Genomic DNA, 21,867 nt, shown 5'->3' on the forward strand with positions numbered 1-21,867 from the left:
TTTGACTTTGTGTGCAGCCCAGTGAGCATACCATCCACTCCAAACCTGCAGTAAAACATGAACTCTTGACAGGGCAGGAGAATGCAAGCTGCTGAGAAGCCCGATAAATTTCCTGCCTCGTAGCAAATACATTACCAGCTACAACTTGCAGTTAATTATTATGTTAACAAACCTTAAGACCACAATTTCACCAAGATGATGTCAAAGCACGCTGCCTGGTCTCCCCAAACCACATTGAAATGTTCATTCAAAGATGCGGTGAGAAGATCAAGTCCCTTGTATAATACTACGGCAGAAGATGCATGTAGGCAATATGACTCAAGGTCGTGAAATTGAACATGATGTTAGAGTTCCTACTCGGCACGAATCAATGTTCATTCAGAATACTCTTTATGGAGGGAGATTGAGGAACCACAGATGCAGCTGCACAACCAGACTTTCTCAAATGACTCGTGGATTCAGAACTGCAACATTATAATGGAAGTCCCCAAATGCATTGCAAGCTTGACAAAGCAAAATTTCTAAGAATTACAGTCACCCTTATATGATGTCAAACCAGCCTGCAATCAACATTCATTAACAAGTCCTCGTGTGATAAACAGATGACCATTAACTTCAGCTGCTAGAATGTACAATTAGTAGGAAAGCACTCAAGTGCTATATCTTTTGAATCACATTAACCCCACCCATAACAGAGATTCATAGAAGGTTTTGTGCTCAACATGATCTAATCTATAATTAGAAGGGCAGCCAGGAAGAAGGGCCCATGACAAGTCGTTTATATCATATGCCAACATGTAGGGACTGCCTTTCAAGAGTAAGTATAAATGACTGCTCCCATTACTACCAAGTGCAAAATCAGTGCCATCAGAGCCTTTGATAACTTGCTCAAGCAGGTGAATTGGTGTTTTTGTAATAAACTCCCATTTATCAGAATCAGGTTGCATGACCCAAATGCCAACACAGCTGTGCAGCACAATGGGAAGCAGCCCAAATTTACAGTTAAGTGTCTTTTCTCCCAAACACCTGGCAGCAAGAAACAATCTGTCATTGCAGCATGCTATTAGAGGTAGGTGCTGCCATGACTTGACTAGGTCATAATCATCAGTGACAAAAGAATCCAGAAGCCTAAGCTCCCTCAAACTAGTAAAATTGTCATCAATATTGTAGAGCAGAATATTCCTTCCTGTAGTATCGACACAAAGTAGAGTATTGGGTGGCTTGAGGATAGTGTGAGATGTTGCAAACAGATGATTGACGTGCACAACACTCTGTGCCTTCCAAAATCCGACAGAAGAATCATACTGGAATGGTAAATATGCATCACTGGCATCCTCATCCCAGAATCCGAACAATGTTAATACTTTATAGGAATGCGAAACAATATCAGCAGTCAACATCAGAAGTTGTGGTCCATGGGCCATGATGTGCAGAGGTATTGCAGGCAAATGTTTCCAGTGTTGTGTGATAGGATTGCCCACAGCAATGGAAGGAGGACAGCCATCCTTGGTCACAAAGCAAAACAAACCATTGGATGCGGCAACAAGACGCCCAGAGCAGGGTGTTGGTATGATAGACCAACGGCCCAGCTGAGAATGATAAGCTGCAAGACTGGAGCCTGAATGCCCCATGATAAGCCTGGGATGGTAGCAATCCGGGTTGGCAAGAGACCAATCTAGCCATGATGGTGACAAGATGGCATCTCTCCAAGCCCTACACACACAACGTGCTCGGACCTGGTCCAGAAGTGGCAACCATGCAGAGACAATATTGCAAATTGTGAGGGCATGAGGCAAAAATTCATGTTCTGGCATCTGATACACCATGGTGGTTTTTTTCTTATTGCAGTTGATGCACACATTTTCCTGACGATCAGGCCAACTAGCATCAATGCTCCTCTTGGCTTCCTCGATGTGTATCTTTCGCCTTTTTCTTGATCTACATTGATCTGCTTCACGCTGGCACTGAAGATCATCTTCACACTGGCAATATCCTGAAGCAGCTTCAAAGGCCTCATCACTGCCAGATCGCCGCACTGCGACTCCATTTAGAGGTTTGGCTTCAGGTCCTGCTTCCTCCTCCTCCTCCTCCTCCTCCTCCTCCTCCTCCTCCGAGTCGGGTTTGTTGATTCTTTCAGGTTGTTGTTGACCTGACGTACTTAAGGAGGAGGACGAATTAGAGGGGGATGGGAACCGAGAAGTAGTACCGGGTTGTGGTTGTTGTGAGTCGCCGTCGATTGATAGTAGGTAGCGCTGGCGTCGATGAAGGACGAGAGGTGAAGAAGCCAAGGAAGAGATGCGCTGGCCGATGTTCTGATCAAGGAAGCCGAAGAAGCTCGCTTCTGCTGAGGTTCCTCCATCCATGTTTTACCTACTATTGAGATGGATCCGGCCCCGGGTTTCGCTCTCTCTCGTTCAGCAGACTGCATAACAAGAGTGCACGTGCTTACAACATTTGGTTTGCTGTGCTACTGAGAGTGATGCCTGCCACACGCAGACCAACAGGACATCGGCCTAGTCTTGCTGGTCAAAGTCTTCATGTGTGGCAGCAGTTTCGACAAGCGAGGAAAGACTTTCCTCTTTGGCACATGCACCATCAAATCAGCTTTGGCTTTGGAGTACCCTAAGAGCGTAGGTAATCTCTCTCTCTCTCTCTCTCTCTCTCTCTCACGTGCAAATGTATGCAGGCCACACTTGTACAATAGGGGCTTGAAGTTCCCTGGTGTATCTTTTGTCAGGGCCCTACTCCCTTTCGGCATATTCATCTTTCTTTGCAACTTGTGACCATATCTGCCCTGTGTTGTGATTGGCAGACCCTGTCGCCATACATCTCTCTTGCTCACACTCGTTTTTATAGTTGCAAGTTGCATTTGGAACAAAAAAATCTCGTTGTGTGTCCTCATTATTCAAGTCACGGTACTCTGTGTGTGTGTGTGTGTAGTGGGCCACACCAACAAACACATGGACATTCAAGACATGAGAAATGTGAACACTCTTTGAAAGGGGTAGTTGGCTTCCAATGGAGCCCCCATTGAGATGAAGATATTTCAATATGGATAGGCAACTTCTAAAATGATCATTGTCATTCCTCACATTGTTTGGAAGGGATGCAAGCTGCCCGCACTTTTGGCACTTGCAGTGATCATAGGTACATGCTTTTATGGACATGGAAAGGGGCCACTTCAACGTTGTGAGAGACTTCATGCATCAAAGTAGATCCAAGGAAGGATTCCCATCTTTCGTGTGACTCATTACATTCCTCTTTAGAGTTATCTTGATGCTTCTATGCTTGAACAACAATGTGAAATGGTTACCAGGATTTAAAGTGTAGCTGTTGTTGTGGCATGACCTTTTTGCTTTGTGCACAGAAAGATGTACTGCACAATTTTTAAAATTTGAAAGTCAGGGCAGCATGTTTGCAATGCATGAGCGTTGATGTCTCCTTGGGCAGTATTTTGGGAGAAATGTTGGTGGCTCTGTTTTGCAGAAGGACTAAACTGCTAGATTGGTTGTTGTATGTAGCATGCCATCTTGAAGTGCATTGTTTGCAGGTTATGCTGAACACAGGATATATGCGATAGTGTTGAATTGCAAAAAACAAATGCTCATTGCATTAGACAATTGTGTTTGATAAGATGATTTTTCCTTAGGCTTACATTGATAGACATTTATGTGAAATGATTCGGTCATGGAAGAACAAATTGTATAGGATTGACTATCACTTTAAGGTGCACTATCTTGGATTGCATTGTGTACAATATGTACAATCTAGGTTTGAAGAGATAGCGCTGAGCTGTTTCAAATATATGCAACCTTGTATGACAAATATATGGTCTTAATGGATTAATAACCAGACAATGAAAACAGAACGATGAACATTTGCATGAACAAACACATGAAACATTATTCCATTAGAGAATTTGATGGAGCAAAGTTTCATTTTCAAAGCTTCATCTTAATCTTCATTTGGACAATAACATGTGTGTGACCAACAATTTGCATTGACCTTCACTGATGCTTGTTGCTATTCAACAGATCATGTCTTTCTTCATGCCGTCAGTTGTTGGATGTCGCTTTCCTTCCATTCCTCCGACTCCTTCAATATATCAAAGAAGTATGTGGTTGCAACCACAAGTGGACTTGAATGTCTAGCTGGATGCGAATGAAGTGGAGAGCAAGCATGCTTGAAATGGACAAGAATGTGGCCTAGTTATCAACAAATTGGTGGTTGGGAGCGACATATTCCAAGTGGGAAAAGTAGTCGCTTCTCCATGACTACAACGGAGCGGAAGCAAGTAAAATGTAGGTCTCTCACTTTTGAACGTGAGGTCTATGATGTGCTACATCAGCATTTTGGGAGAGAGCGTTGTGTGAATCCTATGGTAGAGGTGGTTGACTCATGCGACCCAACCCCTTCATGTACTTAAGCATCTAAATTTTAGATTGTGCCTTCCTATGTGCATATGGCATTTTGTTTTTTTGCTTTTGCAATATGCATATCTTTCCAATAAGCTACTATTTGTTTTCATAGTAGGCACCCAAGCTAGTGGGGGGGGGGGGGGGTCCTCTTGGCACCCTTCAATCCAAATACATCAAGGGAGACTCTTGTGACATCCTCAATAGGTGTTCCAAGGAAGACCAAGAAAAAGGTGTATGAGGTAGATGTGGGCCTAAAACTAGCCAGTGTTGATCTTCTTAAAGGAATGGAGCTAGCAAAAGGTGGATATGCCCAACATCATTGTGAGAACACTCTATTATAGCGAGAGTTACAACGAGAGTCGGTCTGCGCAACATTACAAGCTGCAGATACCACTGCTTCATCAATAAAGGATGTGGCAAGTGCCACTAACTAGCTTGTAGATAGATTTTAAGGAAATAGATTTGCATTAGTCAATTTTTGTTTCTTTGTTAAGACAACTCTTCATGTTATGTATCCATCTCTATTCTTGCTATGCATTAGATATTGTTATTGGAAACAATGGACCGCTACTTGCTATAATTGATGCTAGAAATAGGAACATAGAAGAGGATCATGTTTCTTGAATTTGAGAAACATCTTGTGTGCAAGTTTCTTAAATCTATGAGCGGAAGAATCACAATAATTGAATATTATTTTGTCCAGCTCATTACAATCATTCCCATTGATTATTGTTAGCATATTGCGAGGTTACATGTTAAGAACAATAGATTGCAAGTTTTATATGTTTGTCCTAGGTTATTGTCCATGTTGTGGTTGCGAAGATCTCTGATTTCCTAGTTCTTGGACAGCTGTGTCTAACGTTTGAGGTACAATGCAAAATGCTACTATGATGCCTACATGCATACCTACGGTACTCCTCACAAGTGCCATCATGTTGTGGCAAACAATATTTATAATTTTGTATTTCGGCCAAGGTTTCATGTTCTTGCCAAAACTATCTAAATGTTTCCAGCTTCAATCCTAAATCTGTGCTTGGTAGAAACATGATTAATTGATTGTGTCTTTTGAGCTCTATTTTGTGAACATGACATTTTGATAGACATAGTGTCTATGTCACTTTGAGAGGAGCATATACTGGCAAGTGCAATGAGGTAATGTTGTAACAACCATGTTGCTAACAATTGTCCTTTTCCTATTTCATTAGTGTGCTTGATTGCAACACATGTGGACTATATTCATATTCATTGTCATGAAAGCCTTATTGAAGCCAATTTTTGTAATTTGCAGGGATTCTTCTGCAAGACTGTGTATATGAAGGGATGACCAGTGTGGTGGTTCCTTGGATAAGTACTAAGGAAAATTTGCACTAGATGGGTTGTTGGATTAGATGTTAGTGTTCCCTTGTAGCATTATCTTTTCCATTGTCAGTGTGATGAAATCAAGATAAAGGTTCATTTCATTGCTTGTTAGATCATATGTATGTTTGGTGGTGTGCAAAACTTGCAACATATGCTTACCACAGTGAAGAAGACCAAAATTGCTCATGTCTCTAGGATCAATGTTTGAATTTGCGTGGATTCTAGATTGCAACTACCTTTGTTTGTATAGCAGTTTTGGTATATATTCGCAATATCAGATTTTGGAGGCTTGTTGGAATCGAAGTATGTTTGTTGGATTGCATTTATAGTGCAGGGTGATGTTTCTCAGCTTCCATCACACTTGTAAAATGATGGTTTATTCCTATATGGGTGAGAGCAGCCTCTATATTCATGCACGTGGAGTGCAGGGTGTAGTGTCTCAGCTTCCCTCACACTTGTAAAAATGATGGTTTATTGCTGCATGGGTGAGAGTAGCCTCTATATTCGTTGGTAGTAGCACAATTATATTCCATAATGAGCATGCAATGGCAGTGGTGTTTACTAGAACAAGCATGCATATGCAAAGATGCACTGCAGAATGTCAAATACAGGTACAATGCACAATGCACCAACATATTCCATCAAACAAAAAAGACCGGCCATGACAATGGAATATATCCTGTTGTTGGTGAAGGAAGATTATATGCATATACACTAGAAAGTCCCGTGTATGGTCTTCCATCATAGATGAACATTTGAGGTTGATAGCTTCGATTTCGATAGCTTCGATTTCCGGTTCTTGACGGTTGATGGTGCAATGCAAAATGCCAAGACTTTATGATTGAGAACAACAGCCTCTGTATTTATTGGCAACAACAAGGAAATATATGAAATTGAAGATGCAGTGGCAATATTTTTTTATGGAAATGAACACGCAGTGGCAATAGCATTTAGTGGAACAAACATGCATATGCCTAAATATGATGTAGTGTTCTAGCACATTTTTGGATTATAGTTGTAGTGTATAATGGACCATCATATCCCATGAAAGAAATAAGGGCTAACATGAGAATGGTTTCCATCTTGTTGCAAAAAGATGATTATATGCATTTGGACAACATGATGTCAGATGTTTGGACTTCAAGCAAACATGCTTTTTTCCCTTTTGCTTGACATTAATTAAACTAACCCATAAATTTCAATGTATGCCTATGATGTTGATAAACTTTTATTCATTCAATATAGCTTACTTTTGTTATGATGTACTGAGGTATTTGCAGTGACTTATATTGGGACAACTTGAGATTGTCTATGAGCAGCTAGTTGATTGCTAAAGTACACTATAAGTGCAGGCAATAGAAGATTGTCATTGTTGCAAGTATCTTTTCCAAGGAGACCTATTGGTTTTTCAAGTAGCCATATCTAGAAACCTTGGGAAACTAGGAAGTAGGAAAAGGGTCAAATAAAATCATATAATCTAGGATAGTTAACTAGAGTGTATAACTATGACATTGATGAACTTGTTTTCATTCAAAACAGCTACTACCAATAATGGTAACCGTTGCATTGTATTGGTAGTAATTTATGATGATATAGCTTGACATAGATTATGAATAGTTGGCTTGTTGCTATAGTCTACTATAATTGCAAGCAGATGTCCACAATTTTTGTTGTATGTAGACTTGTTGTATGATATGATGACATGTTGGGAGACCTCAAAGAAACTATGAAACTACAAAAAGAGTCAAGTAATATGATATCATATAAGATGGTAAACCCTTATTCCTGACATGTTATCGGCCAATGCAGAAATCAGAATGTGTGTCACTCTTGGTATTCAAGTAGTCAATCATGGTGGGCATCATGGTGATGTTCCTAGTGGCATTCGACTTTTGCATGTTCTTCTTCATATGCACACAAGATCAAGGCAAGGTAGAGAGTTTGTGGCTTGATCGAAGTGTGAAGATTGTTTGAGGTAGACTGAGATGGAGCAAAGCGTTATCCTCGATAAGATAGTTAGGACACTTCATGGAATCAAAGTCTTGGACAAAGCTCAAGTTCATGGAGCCAACTTGCAATCTTGTAGTATAATATTAGAGGATCTATACGAAATCACCAAGTATGAATGGAAAATGGAGATATAGACACCATTCCCAAAGGTTGCAGATCTTATGAAGGATGATGAAGAGTTATGATACTAGAAACAAAGCAGCTTTGTGACTGCTGGAGGATATTGAGGCTCAAACACAACACATGATGAACTCTAACTAGTAGTAGCATGGCAGGAGACAATTTTCATACCAATTTTCTCAAGTGTCACATCTTAACTAAACATTTGAAATAATAGGGCTTTACAAGAGCTGTCGGAAATAGTTAGTAATATGAGATTAACTTACACTAAGATCTTAAGTAGCTAAACTAGCATACTCACAAGGATAGCCAGCTAGACACCTAAAAAGGTTAGAAACATAGGTAGTAGGTAGAAAAGTGGCCAAAATGGGCAAGATAGCCTACTTGGAGGCCAACAAGGCATGTACATAGTAGGCAGTTGACAAAAATCGAGGGCCCTTGCCAAGCTTTTCCTGTATGTGTTAAAAGTGCATTGAATCTTGGTCTAGCATAAACAAAAGAGTCAAAGAATTGTATATGTGACAAAGAGCTGGAAACAAGAGAGTACACTTTACTAATATCCCTCCTTTGTAGCTCATGCTTTACTTTATCCTTCGTTCATTAGCCAACTAAATGGAATTACAAGTAACACTTTCCTATCATAAACCAAAAAAAGCTTTTCATATGGCAATGCAGTAGTTGAGAATATGCCCAAATATCAAATGCTTTGGGCAAGTCACATATCTGGCATGCAAAATAGTTTGACCTACCTTACCACTTAGCCATGCCCCACACATACATTTAGAATCTTGCAAATCCTGGTCTACGTCCACTTGGTAAGCTATACTGATACATATTGCCCATCCTCATAAATAACATTTCTTCACAGTTGCTAGGCATAGGAAAGTGTTCATCATCACAAACACACATTGTCATTTGGAATTAGTATAAGCCCATGCATTTTAATTAATGAAATGTAGTTTAGCATATAGTTTAACTGACCATATGTACTGCAACCATGCTAAGTGACTGACTATGTAGCTCCACCTCACAAGCTCTCTATATCATCATGAAACTCTAGTCGACTTACTCTTTTCACTGACCAATTCGACAGGGACCAAGATTAGCAACCTGCTACATTCGAGTCCAAATCACATGCTTTGTTTGATCAACCTACTTTGATTGACAATATTAGTGCACAACTAGTATTTGTTTCTTTTCCACTCGTCTTGGATTTTTTAGTCAATGCCATATATTGCTACTTTCCAACATAGAATAGTCAGCACAAAACCAACACATGCACAAGACCTTCAACCTCTCCGATGTTGTCATTGAGTTGGGTCGCTATGCTACGTTGTCATCGATACATAAACTGCTATGCTGGTAATAAGCTTGCCTTCATTCAATGCATATAGGTTCAATTGTTGTGGCTGTACCATTGTCTGTTTTTACTCATACTTGGTAGCACTAAATTGATAGAAATGCTATAATATTGATAAACCATGATGTATTCAACTATGTATAATCAATAGTGGTACATGTGTTATTGTTGTTGTGAATCATTTTAATAGGTTGGAGGTTGCATAGATATATACATGTTGCATATTGAAGGTGCATGCTATTTATTGCATATTTCAACACATATAGTATACCATGTTGACTTGTTGTACAAGCGGGGGTTCTAGAGATATTATGCAACTAATTTAGGCCACCTTTGTTGGTGGGAAGTATATACCCAAGTTTAATGGATATGCATGACTTACATTGGTGTATTTAGTACACACAAATATGTTGGGCTTACAAACTTGCAAGTTTTATCAATCCAATGGTCATCTTCAAACTCCATTGCTTGGGCATTGCAATCTTCCTGGTCATTGACATCAAATTAACTACTCATGACAAGTATGCCATTTCCAATTATGACATATCAAGTGATGCATGTACTATTGTGTATGACTATGATAATAATCATAATTGTCTCCATTTAAGACAACTGGCTTCAGTTAGAGTAATTGTGGTAGGATATGCCCTGAACCAAAAATAAGTTCTGTTACACATTGATTATGAGCACTTGTTTTTAGGGCAATAGTAAAATGTTATTGTTGCCTGTAGTACACTATTACTATAGCAGTTATGAGCAAGTAACTATGTCTTTGAAAAATATTGATAGATAAACGATTGGTTGTGAAAGTGCTTGTCTACATTCAATAAAATTATGTTCAATTACAAATAGGGCAGATGTGCTCAAGCCCTTGAAGTGGCCAATAATTGGACCCCTCTATATAGTGGTCTTCATGTATGTAGATTGTGATTGCAAAAGTGTATGAGCTAGTGACCAAGGAGAGAACCAAAAAAGTACAATTTTCACACAAGATTTGGGAGTTGTTGATTCAATATGTGGAATAGTTAAGAACTTGCCAAAAGCATGATGCCAATCTCAAAACTTAATCATGACAAGGTGAAAGAAACTTGATACAAAATGCAAATGTCTATGTGATCAAGCATAATATAGATGGTGAATAGTTAGATAGTCCGTAAGAGCTTTGCATATTCGTAAAGCTTCAAGTCGTTGTTGTGGAAAAAGATACAAATCGGCATACTCATGCAGGTCCACAAAAGGATTGTCAACAAGTAGATCATTTAGATTAATACCTCCTCTTTCCTCCTCCTCCTCCTCCTCCTCCTCCTCCTCCTCCTCCTCCTCCTCCTCATCATCATCATCATCATTTTCTAGCAATATACTATGGAGAATGCAACAAGTGTGAATTAACTTTGGCAAAAAATCAATATCAACATTATTGATTTTTTAACCTAGGTACAACCACTTCTTTTTAAATCTACCAAAAACTCTCTGTGCAACTATGCATGTGGAGGATAATCTGAAATTGTAATCATTTCTTTCTAGAAATGTAACCCCGTTTCTTCAAAATAGAATCATAAGCCGTGGGAGAAAAGTGAAGCCTCCATCTCCAACCATGAACTCTCTCATTGAAGTTCACCAAAATGAAAAGGAGGACTTGTCAATCTGCCTTGCCCTTGGCACAGTTGGAAGAACCTTGAGTTGCAAAGCACTCTCACATTGTTTGCAACACATGGCAATCCAATATTCACATTCATGAAGCGCATGTTTGCATCTACAATACCTTGCATGATCATATTGCATTGGCCATATCGATCATACCAATTGGCATTGCTCTCATCCAGGAGGCATTTCAATTTTAAAGTGAGTGCATTCAATCACACCACAACAATTTGGGAATCCTTGCAGAGCACAAAAAATTTTCTTCATCCCATTCAATTCCCCTTCTATGATAGGTCAATGAAGGAAATGGGAAGCATTCTTGCAATTGGAGATCACAAAATCTTGCACTATTTTGCTCACTGTGGAGCGACCACAACCAAAGTGCTCTGAAACATCTAGTAGCCGCATCCTAGAGGCTAGAATTAATATTGCAATTGTGTCTTTTCTTTCAATAGAAAATTCATGCCCTAGGACCCTTCGAAGTGAGAGTGGGATGTCTCCTTGTTGTGAGTCATTATGAACCAAATCCATCACTTGTTGGAAAAGCTATATGGGCAATTTAAAAAGGTGACAAAAACTTTCATTGGAAATATGAGCATAATGAACATAATGGTTCCCCCAAATTATTGATGACCAAGGCCATACATATGACATGATTGGCTCTATTGGAGAGTAGCTACGAAGTAGTGACCAATGATGTGTAGTGCCAGCTCCAGCCCATAAGAGCAGTTGGAAGGACATGAGAAGCTTTGTTTCATCTTCATCCTCCTCTATGCTTTGCAGAATAGTGCAAGCACATAACTCTTGGATTTTAGTAGCAACTGCAAGTAGGGCAATCAAAGATTGCAACAGGAGGGAGAAGAGTAGACTCTTAATGAGTGATGCACACAGGAGGAGTATCCTCATTGTCCATGAGTATGTGGGTTTGGTAGATTGATATCTTGTATTTGATTGTATGGTAGCTAATGTGAGATGCTTAAAAACATAAAAGGATGGGACTCAACAACAACAGAATGAAGTTGAAGGACTGTCAAAATACAAGTAGAGTGTTTGAAGGAGAAGGAGATGCCTTCAAGAATTTCCCCCCAAGATGCCAACAGAGATTGAAGAAGGGAAGTAGCTAAGAGGAAATGAAACAAATTAGTATTCAAAAATGGGCAACAAACTATGCATGGGACAGAATAGAGAATGCGATGTTTTACGTTGGTGATTTTCTTGGTATTTTTGGGTAATAAATACCATTGCGTGCACATGAGCTTCTTTATCGGCAGTAGTGTGTGCCTTTGCAAAGTCATAGAGTGTGTGACGTCCTAGAAAAAAAGGTATTGCTAGTCAAAGTTACCCTCATGTGGCTTCACTCTGATAGTCACAAGTTGTGACAACATAGCATTCGTGAGACTTCATTTCAACTAGGCGGTGGTGCTTAGGGGGAGTTTAGGCATGTCCAGATGTGCACTTCGTGTAGGAGCGTATTAGACGTGGCAAAAGGAGAGTGCCTTTATGGAAAGTGAACAAACATAGAATTTTTTTGCCATTCATAGGGCCGGACATTGATTAGAGCACATGAAATGTGTGTTTAGAGGGCTTGAACACCCCCCATGTGTACAATAACCATTTCACCTTTTTAACTAGCCTACACTTATTAGTTGGCATATAGATGTGCAGACTAAACATTCAATGTTGTTCTATCATGTGTGAATATGTAAGGAGCAGACATTTGATGTTGTCTCGTCATGTGCGAATAATACATAAGGAACAAACATGGATTTTTCACAATTTGTTCGTCTGCCTCCCTATGAAAACCCACCCTCAGTATGAGTCATAGAGCACTTTATAGCTAAGGTACGCTTCATATGGCAAGAGCAACCAAGAGCATTGTTTAAAGACGTATGCGTTTCACACATGGGCTTCTTATTCTATCCATTTTATTACAAAGATAAGTGACACTTTGCACAACATTATTAAATGAGACACATTTCACACTCTAAGTTGTGCTTTGTGCAACAAATACATAGGCTCCCTATTTTATTTTTTGCTACATGACATCATGCTTTACACGTCATAGTATTCAACACCTCAACTAGCACCTCACACTGATGGTCTCTACATGTGTGTGTGTGTGTGTTTTTCTTTTTCTTTTTCTATAAGGAATTCACAAGCAAGCTTATGAAAGAAGTGTTTCTTCCAAAAAATCTCAAATTCATTGTATTGTAGTAAACATAAAGTTGCATCAAACCAAATAGCAATGAATATCACAAATTTTCCAACAAGTAGAGAGAACATAAACAAAGAAGTAAGCTCCAAAGGAAGAGATGCCATCTATTACCTAGTAAAATCGAATAGATTGATTATTAGTAAGGACTAGATAACCAAGCCTACATTGTAGGTGTCAATGGTAGCATCCAATTGCCATCCCGGTCGTCACCCATTAAAATAAGATTTCCTTGTTCATGTCCATGATACTACTTAGTGGTAATGTCCACACAACTTGTAGAATGCAAAGAGGAAGAGCAGTCTTGAATGAGTGGAAGGTTTTAAGGCCAACCTTAGGTTTTAGAGGCCCAAAACTGAGTTGCATAGCTTTACGAGTTTAGGGTTAAGCCTTGATTAAGTGTATGGGAGGAGGGAAAAGGGAAAGCCCTAGGGTTTTGTTGGGGAGACCATAGGGTTTGGTAGCAGAAACCTACATTAGAGTAGGTTATTTTAGAGCTAAGGAGAAGGTTACCTTAAAGTAAAGACTAGGTAGGATTCTAGATAAATTTAACAAGAAGGGCTTGTAGGGATGTGAAGGTAAGTATAGGAGAGAGTGAAGCAAAGTGAAGATCAGAGGATTGGTAAGGTGAGACCTACATCATTGTAGGTTAATTCGTGGTAGGAGAAAATACAAGTTTTAAGATAGATAGGGGCCATATCATGCCCTATGCATTGTAAAAAAAGTTTAAAAAGCTTAATGCAGACAACGTTTTGGGTTGGCTCTTATTACGAGTTTAGAAAGCCATCTGATTATAACTACATAAGTAGGATGATCACAAAGTTATAAGAAATGATAAAAGTTAAAAGCCAAGTTGTGAGATGGGCCATTAGCCCTTACATAGATGGGGAATTTATGATCTATCATGGTTGATCATCTTTACCCAAGAAGGGGTGGGCAAGGGGTACTAAATACAAACTCCAAAAGTAGTAAAAATGAACTTGTTTTTTATCACAAATACACTCAAATAGAAGACATCATTAAAAAAAATAAATAAAGGTAAGAGTTCACATAAGAAAATAGTAGGGTTCTTAAATCTACATCTGCAAAACAAAGCATGTTGTTTACCACATGAGCTAGTTATAATAAAATGTGCATCCGTTGGTACCCAAATGTATGAAAACTTAGCATGTTATTCATGGAAGGGCCCCCAAATTTAAAGTGTGTGTGAAAAGAGAAAATTAACTAGCAAAAGTAGAAATTGATGCCAAGAGGCATATTCTATGGTGGATTCTGTGATTATATTTATTTGCCAGGGCTCGTACACAAGGTGAATTCCTTGTTCGAGAAGTTGACGGGGACACCTATCCTTTTCGGGCATTAGATTAATTGAATGTGCACGTGAATAATTCCACAGTGGGTGATTCCGTAAAATACTTATTAAATTAATAGACGTTTACGAGTTTAGAGTGCACACTTGAATTAAATTAAGGTTAGGACAGAGTTCCAGCCTATTTAATTATTTTATAGCTGAAGACGACTAGGTATTCACTTTTGTTGGGTTTTATTTTATTATTTTCTAAAAATTGTGAATGCTTCAGTTGATGTATAGAGCAGGCGGCAATGGCGTTGGGTAGCACCGGGCGATGACGTGAATCCAAATGCTTAGAAGAATTACCATTTTTGATGGGCATGCGTCTTATCACTAAAGGCGTGGTGCCAATATTTATTTAAGTGCTCTTATTTATTAAAGTGCTTGACATGATATTTATTATATTGTATGCGCATAGGCACTTAATTAAATATTTTATTATTTGACATTTGTATTTGGGCACATCTCGATTTTTGGACGCCCAAACGCCTTACTTTATATTTAGTCACAAGCAAATGAAAAGCAAAAGCATGCTATTTGTAAAGTGGGCTATTTTCGAGCTAAAAGATAAATAAATATATAAATACATGCCTTGTGAAGCGCTCACACAAGGCATGGGAGGAGATTGCAGCCAATTTGTCTTTTTGGTCTCATGTCGTACAAATTCCCTTTTGCTTTTATGAAGGTTTGTAGAGTTCTTTGTTCTTGGGGACCTTCTGGCATTCTCTATGTACACATACATCATCCGATCTGTGCACCAGTGGTATCAGAGCAAAGCTGAGATCAAGAGCTTCCAATCGCTTACCATCTTGTGCGAAGGCAAAGCTCCTGGAACGAACAGGCTCTATAGGCTGTCTCGCAATGAACTGATTACATAGGCGTGATCCTAGCAATGAAGAGCCCCCTGCTTTACCCTTTGATCATGAAGGACCTCTCCTAGGAGGCAGAGGACCACATGAAATTCTTTAACACACAAGGAGTTTTATGAAGTTTGAGGTTAGAAGCTTAAAGGGAGCTTAAGCTCACCACAATTTCACGATTTGTGTCGGAAGCATGCACTCACGGCCGTTGATTCCATCAAGAATGTGTCGCCCTCCTACGTCGAATTCTTAAAATCATTAAGCTTTTTAAAAAACGATCTCTAAAAATGGACCACGTGGGTTATTGGAAACAACGAGGTCTACAAGTTTTGTGTGGGACGTTTTTTCATCCGAATAACGCACAGAAAGTATCTCAAAATTAGTGCTCCAAAGTAGGTCCTAGAACAACCACATCTTGCATGAAGATCAACTCAAGTCTCTCTCCAAGAAGAGAAGCTCTTGAAAGCCTATAAAAGAGGAGGCTCTCCTTGGGTGTGGGGGAGGTAAAGGAAGCATCACTTTGCATGCATCCAAGAGGACAAGAGAAGGTGCAAGTGCTGCGGAAGCTCTGTTGAAATCAAGTTCCAAGAGGAGAAGAGAAGGTGCAAGTGCTGCGGAAGCTCTGCTGAAATCAAGTGCCAAGAGGAGAGCCCTACACATATTGTGTAGGAGAGAAGGAGACTCAAGAAGGATCAAAACGTGCCAACTTCTAAGTTGTGCAAGTGTTAGACAGTTATATACCGTGCAAGGAACCGTGATCTTGTTTCCAAGATCTACAAGTAAGAATTGGCTTATGTGTAATGGAGGAGCTTGCTCCTTGTCAATAATATAACTCCACAAGGGGGGGGACTAGCCCATCTTCCAGTCGCTAGTGTGTTGCCAATTTCTCTACCTCTCTCTCTCTCTCTCTCTCTCTCTCTACATCTTTCTTTTCTCTTATCCATTCTCCCTTTGTGCCAACATAATATATGGCATATATATTTTAAGTATATAAGAAAGTCAAGCGTGTATCTCGGATCTTATAACATCGTGCAACAAAGAGATCGTGAATCCATTCCACAATACACTGAGCGTTTTTGGAGTGCCTTACTTCAACTTCGAACGCTTGAAGATGTTCTTGAGGTGACCCACAAGCACAAGTATATGTCCGATTTGCTTGGTCACTTCTATGCGGAAGTGAATATATTTAAGCCAAAGACTTTGGAGGATGCGATTTCTCTAGCGCATGATGCGAAGGATTAAATTCGTGGATGAGAAAAACGACCGCAACAATTTTCGATTAATGGTAACTTTGGTACAAAGAAATTCAATTCTAACTTCCGAAGATTCAATCAAAATCTCTTTGCTCCTTCTTCTTTTCGTAAACCCTTGACTTGACCTTCTACTTTACCATCAAATACAAATTTAAACCCTAAGCCTTCCCTCCAGCCAAATCCCAATATATCCAAATTTCCAACCATTACCAACAATGTCTCCAAAGTAAAGCCTATGGTTTGCTACAAGTGTCATCAACCTGGACACTTAGCAACAAACTCTCAGTCCAAGATGCAAGCTATTCAAATCAATCACTTAGGAGTGACTAATGACAAGGACCATGAAGATATGCCAGAATTCACTGAAGATGATGATGATATCAGTGATGCTTCAGATACTTTACCAGGTATGCCAAATCCTCATTCGTTATTAAAATGAAATGTTTTGTGCATGGTCAAGAAAAGATTGTTTTACATGATGATGGAAGCACACATGATTTTATTTTCGCAAAGTTGGTAAAAGAATTGAATTTATCTACTGTTCCAACTCATTATCACATAAAGGCTGCATTCTTAGGCACTAGATACAATAATGGTATACAAGAAGTGTATGATTTAGAGATTAAAATCGGTGATTACGTTGAGCGTAGAAATTTCTTGGTTGTGCCTTTGCAAGTTAGTGATATTATTTTAGGAATGCCTTGGTGTCACAAATATAACCCTGACATAGATTATTCCACACATTCCATGTAAATTTATCTTAACCGAAACCAAATCACATTACATGGATCTCACACCTTTGATAATTTTCCATTGCTTAGTCACACATAGGCTAAACATGCATTGAGAAAATGTAGTAAATCATATTTAGTATGGGTGAATAAAATTGAGGCCAAGGAAAATTAGATGCATCCTAGGCATGCAAAAGTTCTTTCACAATTTAAAGATTGTTTTGCTACTCATTTACCACATGGTTTATCATCTACACGTCATCCTGAAGACCATAAAATAGGCTTAATCCCATGTTCTCAACCACCATATAAAGCACCGTATAGACATAATTAGATTGAACAAAAAGAAATCCAAACACAAGTTGAGGAACTGTTGAATCTAATTATCACTATTCTTAAGTTATTAAGCTTAATCTAAAGCTTCAAGTCTAATTATCAATATTCTACATAGGGGATGTTTACACTTTGGTATTCCCGAATCAATTTCGAAGTTCTAGCAAGCCCTTGTTCCCACCTGCAACTTGACTGAGCAGATTCACAGCAAGCAGGCTGTCACATGTACTCTATGCATAAGACTATTTTGTTTGGAAGAAGATCGTTATCAATTACCGCACTCGAGAAAAGAAAAATCGTAAAAGCAAGGCATCCTAATAACCAAAGCAAGTTTGTGGTGAGCTTCTTCACACATGACTAGAAGACAAGCGTCGAATCTTCAAACAAATCTAGGATGTTGGATCGTAATATGGACGATTTTATGGGCGAAGGCGATTTGCCAGAGCCGACTATGGAGTAGAAATTGGATCTAATCATGATGAAACTTCAAGAAGAGCGAAGGCCACGTCAAAACTTGCAAGCACAATTGGCTACACTTCAACAATCCACTATTGATCAAGACGGAGTGCAACCTGAAGACGTTATTCGACGTACTATTGATGTGACACTTGATGCACAAGCTCTTAGGAAAGAGGCCAATATAAGTAAAAGAAATTTTAAATTCCGCACTTTTAATGGCAATGTGATGGCAAAATTGTTCTTGCTTTCATTAGTCAGTTTGACGACTATTTTCATGAAGAGCAATATGCTGAAAAAGATAAACTTAAATGCGTCACTAACCATCTAGCAGACACAGCATCATTATGGTGGACTGTTGTCCGTAAGAGTGTTGATTGTCCCTCTACTTGGAAAGCCTTTCAAAAGAAAATTTTCCAAAATTTCCTTCGACCTCAATTCCATGAGAAAGCTATCGAACAGTGGGATCTCCTGTGTCACTAAATTGATTGCTTATTACGCATTCTCTATTTAATAAATTCATGTCAATAAATTAATGACTCACTTTTCTTTAAGTGTTGATGATGATCTAGCATAGCCATGAGACCATTTAGAGACCAATATTCCTAGTGCATCACTTAATGGGGTGATCAAATCACTGTGATGAGGATATCTGGTACAGGTAGTACAAGTTATGAAGGGGAAAAGAAGTGTCTGCCAAGTGTAAGAGTGTACACAAGAACCAAGGAGTTACACATAAATGAAGATGGATTAAGTTCTAAAAAGAGGAAGTGCATTAGCATTGTGTATATATATTTATGTGTGCATCCGGGGATGCCTGGGAGCGTTTACTTGTGTGTAATGAGCATTGCATTCATTTGGGGTCATCCTCTCCCTTACAAGTCAAGGTTTAAGGTCTTTTCTTTCATTAAGAAAGACAAGAGAGGTAATTCTCTCACTAAGAAAGACAAGAGACGTGATCCTCTGGAAGTGAGAAGAGAAGTGATTTTCTCTTTCTAAGGTCTAAAAAGACATAAGCTTTTGTGTGGAATTCAATCTTAAAGTTGAGGCCCAAGGCAATTTAATGAACTCTCCTTAAGGTGGTTGCATGGACCACAAGTTAAGAGTACAGTTTGAGAATCTGTTCTTTTTAAAAAAGACATGGTGAATCCAATTTTAAAATATCTCGCGATAGAAAGACGATCTCTAAAAACGGGCCGCATAGGTTATAAAAAACAACGAGATCTACAAGTTTTGTATTGGACGTTTTTCATCCAAACAACGCACAGAGAGATATCTCAAAATTAGTACTCCAGAGTAGGTCCTGGAACAACCACATCTTGTATGAAGATCAACTCAAGTCTCTCTCCAAGAAGAGAAGCTCTTGAAAGCCTATAAAAGAGGAGGCTCTCCTTGGGTGTGGGGGAGGCAAAGGAAGCATCACTTTGCATGCATCCAATAGGAGAAGAGAAGGTGCAAGTGATGTGGGAAGCTCTGCTGAAATCAAGTGCTATGGAAGCTTTGCTAAAATTAAGTTCCAAGAGGAGAAGAGAAGGTGCAAGTGCTGCGGAAGCTCTACTGAAATCAAGTTCTAAGAGGAGAAGACAAGGTGCAAGTGCTGCGGAAGCTCTGCTGAAATCAAGCGCCAAGAGGAGAGCCCTACACATATTGTGTAGGAGAGAAGAAGACTCAAGAAGGATCAAAAGGTGCCAACTTCCAAGTTGTGCAAGTGTTAGCCGGTTGTATGCCGTGCAAGGAACCATGATCTTGTTTCCAAGATCTACAAGTAAGAACTGGCTTATGTATAATGGAGGAGCTTGCTCCTTGTCAATAATATAACTCCACAAGGGGGAAGACTGGCCCATCTTCCAGTCCCTAGTGTATTGCTAATTTCTCTACCTCTCTCTCTCTCTCTCTCTCTCTCTCTCTCTCTCTACATCTTTCTTTTCTCTCATCTATTCTCACTTTGTGCCAGCATAATATTTGCCATATATTTTTTAAGTATATAAGAAAGTCAAGCGTGTATCTCGGATCTTATAACAGTGGTATCAGAGCAGGTCTCTTTACTTTTCTCAAAGTAAAGGCAATCCTTTCAAGAAGAAGGTAAAGATGGAAACTGATGAAGTGCTTACAAGTGAGCAATTAGAGGCTCAATTGACAGAGTATCGTAGCTTGTTGGGAATTCCCAAAGTACGTCAATTGATTGACAACTTAAGGGCAAGGGAAGAAGCTACTTATGAAGAACCGAATCCTCCAAAAGAGGGTGATACTTGAAGAAACACCATTGCACCAATTGATGGTGAAGGTGCAAAGCATCCAATTGTTGAGAAGCTTCCTAGAAGGAAGAACAACTCTCAGGTCAAGAAGAGTAAAAAGACCTCACCTCGAGTGAGGCGAATAAGGATGGAGTCATCTCCCTCGGCAACCAGCTACTCCCCTGATTACTCAAGTTCCTTCTCCTCCTCATCAACTTCTAGTTCCTACTCTCTTGGTTCTAAGTCTCGTACAATGTGCAAACGGACAAAGAGGGACCATAACAAGAGCAAGCTTAAGAAAACTAAGACTTTCAAGTTTGGGGATAAGGACATAAAGTTTGACTCTTACTACGGTAAGAGAGATCTTGTAAGGCGTTAGCCTTTGTCAAGCAATTTGAAGTTACTTTTTCTGATGGTAATTTCTTAGAAAAGTCCAAGCTAAGGCATGTAGGCATGCACTTGAAAGACACCGCTAGAAATTGGTGGTTGACTCTCATTTTGGAGGGAAGGGAACCCACGACTAGGGAAAAGTTCAAGAAGAAGTTTTATACTCAGGTCTTGCCTCCTGATTTTGAGAATGATGTCAAGAAGGAGTGGGATTGGCTAGGCCAGAAAGAGCATGAGAAGGTCACTAATTATATGGACAAGTTTTGGCCTACTCTTCTCAAGGTTACTCCTTTCATGGAGATCAGCAAAATGAAGAGAAGAAAATGAAGTTTGAAGCTGGCCTACTCCCTCATTTACACAGAACCATGAAGATGTATCCACATGAAACGTTATCTCGCATGATGGAGTCGGCCATCATAGCTGAAAGTCTGCATACACCTGGTACATCTCAAAAGTAGGAGATGAGTATTTATAGAGCTAGACAAGAGCAGCTCTATGATCAACCAAGAGATAGGACTATATGAAGAAGACCTACCTTTACCCATGACCAATATTCAAAGCCAGAGGGTAACAAGAAGAAGCATAAGTATCTCTCACCCTCTGAGATACAAAAATACAAAGAGGAAGGAAGGTGCTTTCTTTGTGGTGAGTTAGGGCATATGAAGGCTGATTGTCATCACAAAAGGAAGGAAGCAAATGTGGTTAAAGATTCTTCTCCGCCATCCTCAAACTCTATTCCGGATGTGCAAGCTAACACTCATTTAAGAAGAAAAGACAACTCTTAAAGGGTTGGGGGACCCTCAACAATCAACGAGTTTTGATACTCTTTAATCTAGGTTCCACAGATAAATTTGTGTCAACGGATATTGTTGAAGGGCTACAAATTCCACCGGATCGATTGGGAACACCAGTTGGATTAGGTTCAACATTTCAAGGACTTACAACCAATTCTACTCCTATCCAAGGAAAGTTAACTTTTAGAATTGGAGATTATTACGACCAAGAATCTTTCCTACTGCTTTGGCATTACAAGATTAGACCTCTTTTCGATTTTGTAAAGAATACCCTTGCATTTCAATTCAAGGGTCGGAACATAGTATGCATTGCTGATGCTAGAGATTGGCGTGTGCCAATGGTTAGTC

General features: G+C 39.4%; 1 protein-coding gene across 1 annotated transcript; it reads right to left on the bottom strand.

The window, feature by feature from the left end:
• Positions 1-57: 57 nt before the first annotated feature.
• Positions 58-2,622, bottom strand: LOC148031763 (F-box only protein 6-like). Its single transcript, XM_087685418.1, has one exon. It carries the CDS (start codon positions 2,361-2,363, stop codon positions 672-674), a length of 1,692 nt encoding a protein of 563 aa, XP_087541544.1. The 5' UTR covers positions 2,364-2,622; the 3' UTR covers positions 58-671.
• Between the last annotated feature and the right edge of the window lie 19,245 nt (positions 2,623-21,867).

The sequence above is a fragment of the Lygodium microphyllum genome, chromosome 9 (genome assembly GCF_053477565.2).
Source record: "Lygodium microphyllum isolate KBCC chromosome 9, Lygodium_microphyllum_v1.1.10, whole genome shotgun sequence".
NCBI lineage: Eukaryota > Viridiplantae > Streptophyta > Polypodiopsida > Schizaeales > Lygodiaceae > Lygodium > Lygodium microphyllum.

Excerpts from the sequence above, each read along its gene's own strand:
- LOC148031763 (XM_087685418.1), bottom strand. The coding sequence starts at position 2,363 with ATGGATGGAGGAACCTCAGCAGAAGCGAGCTTCTTCGGCTTCCTTGAT.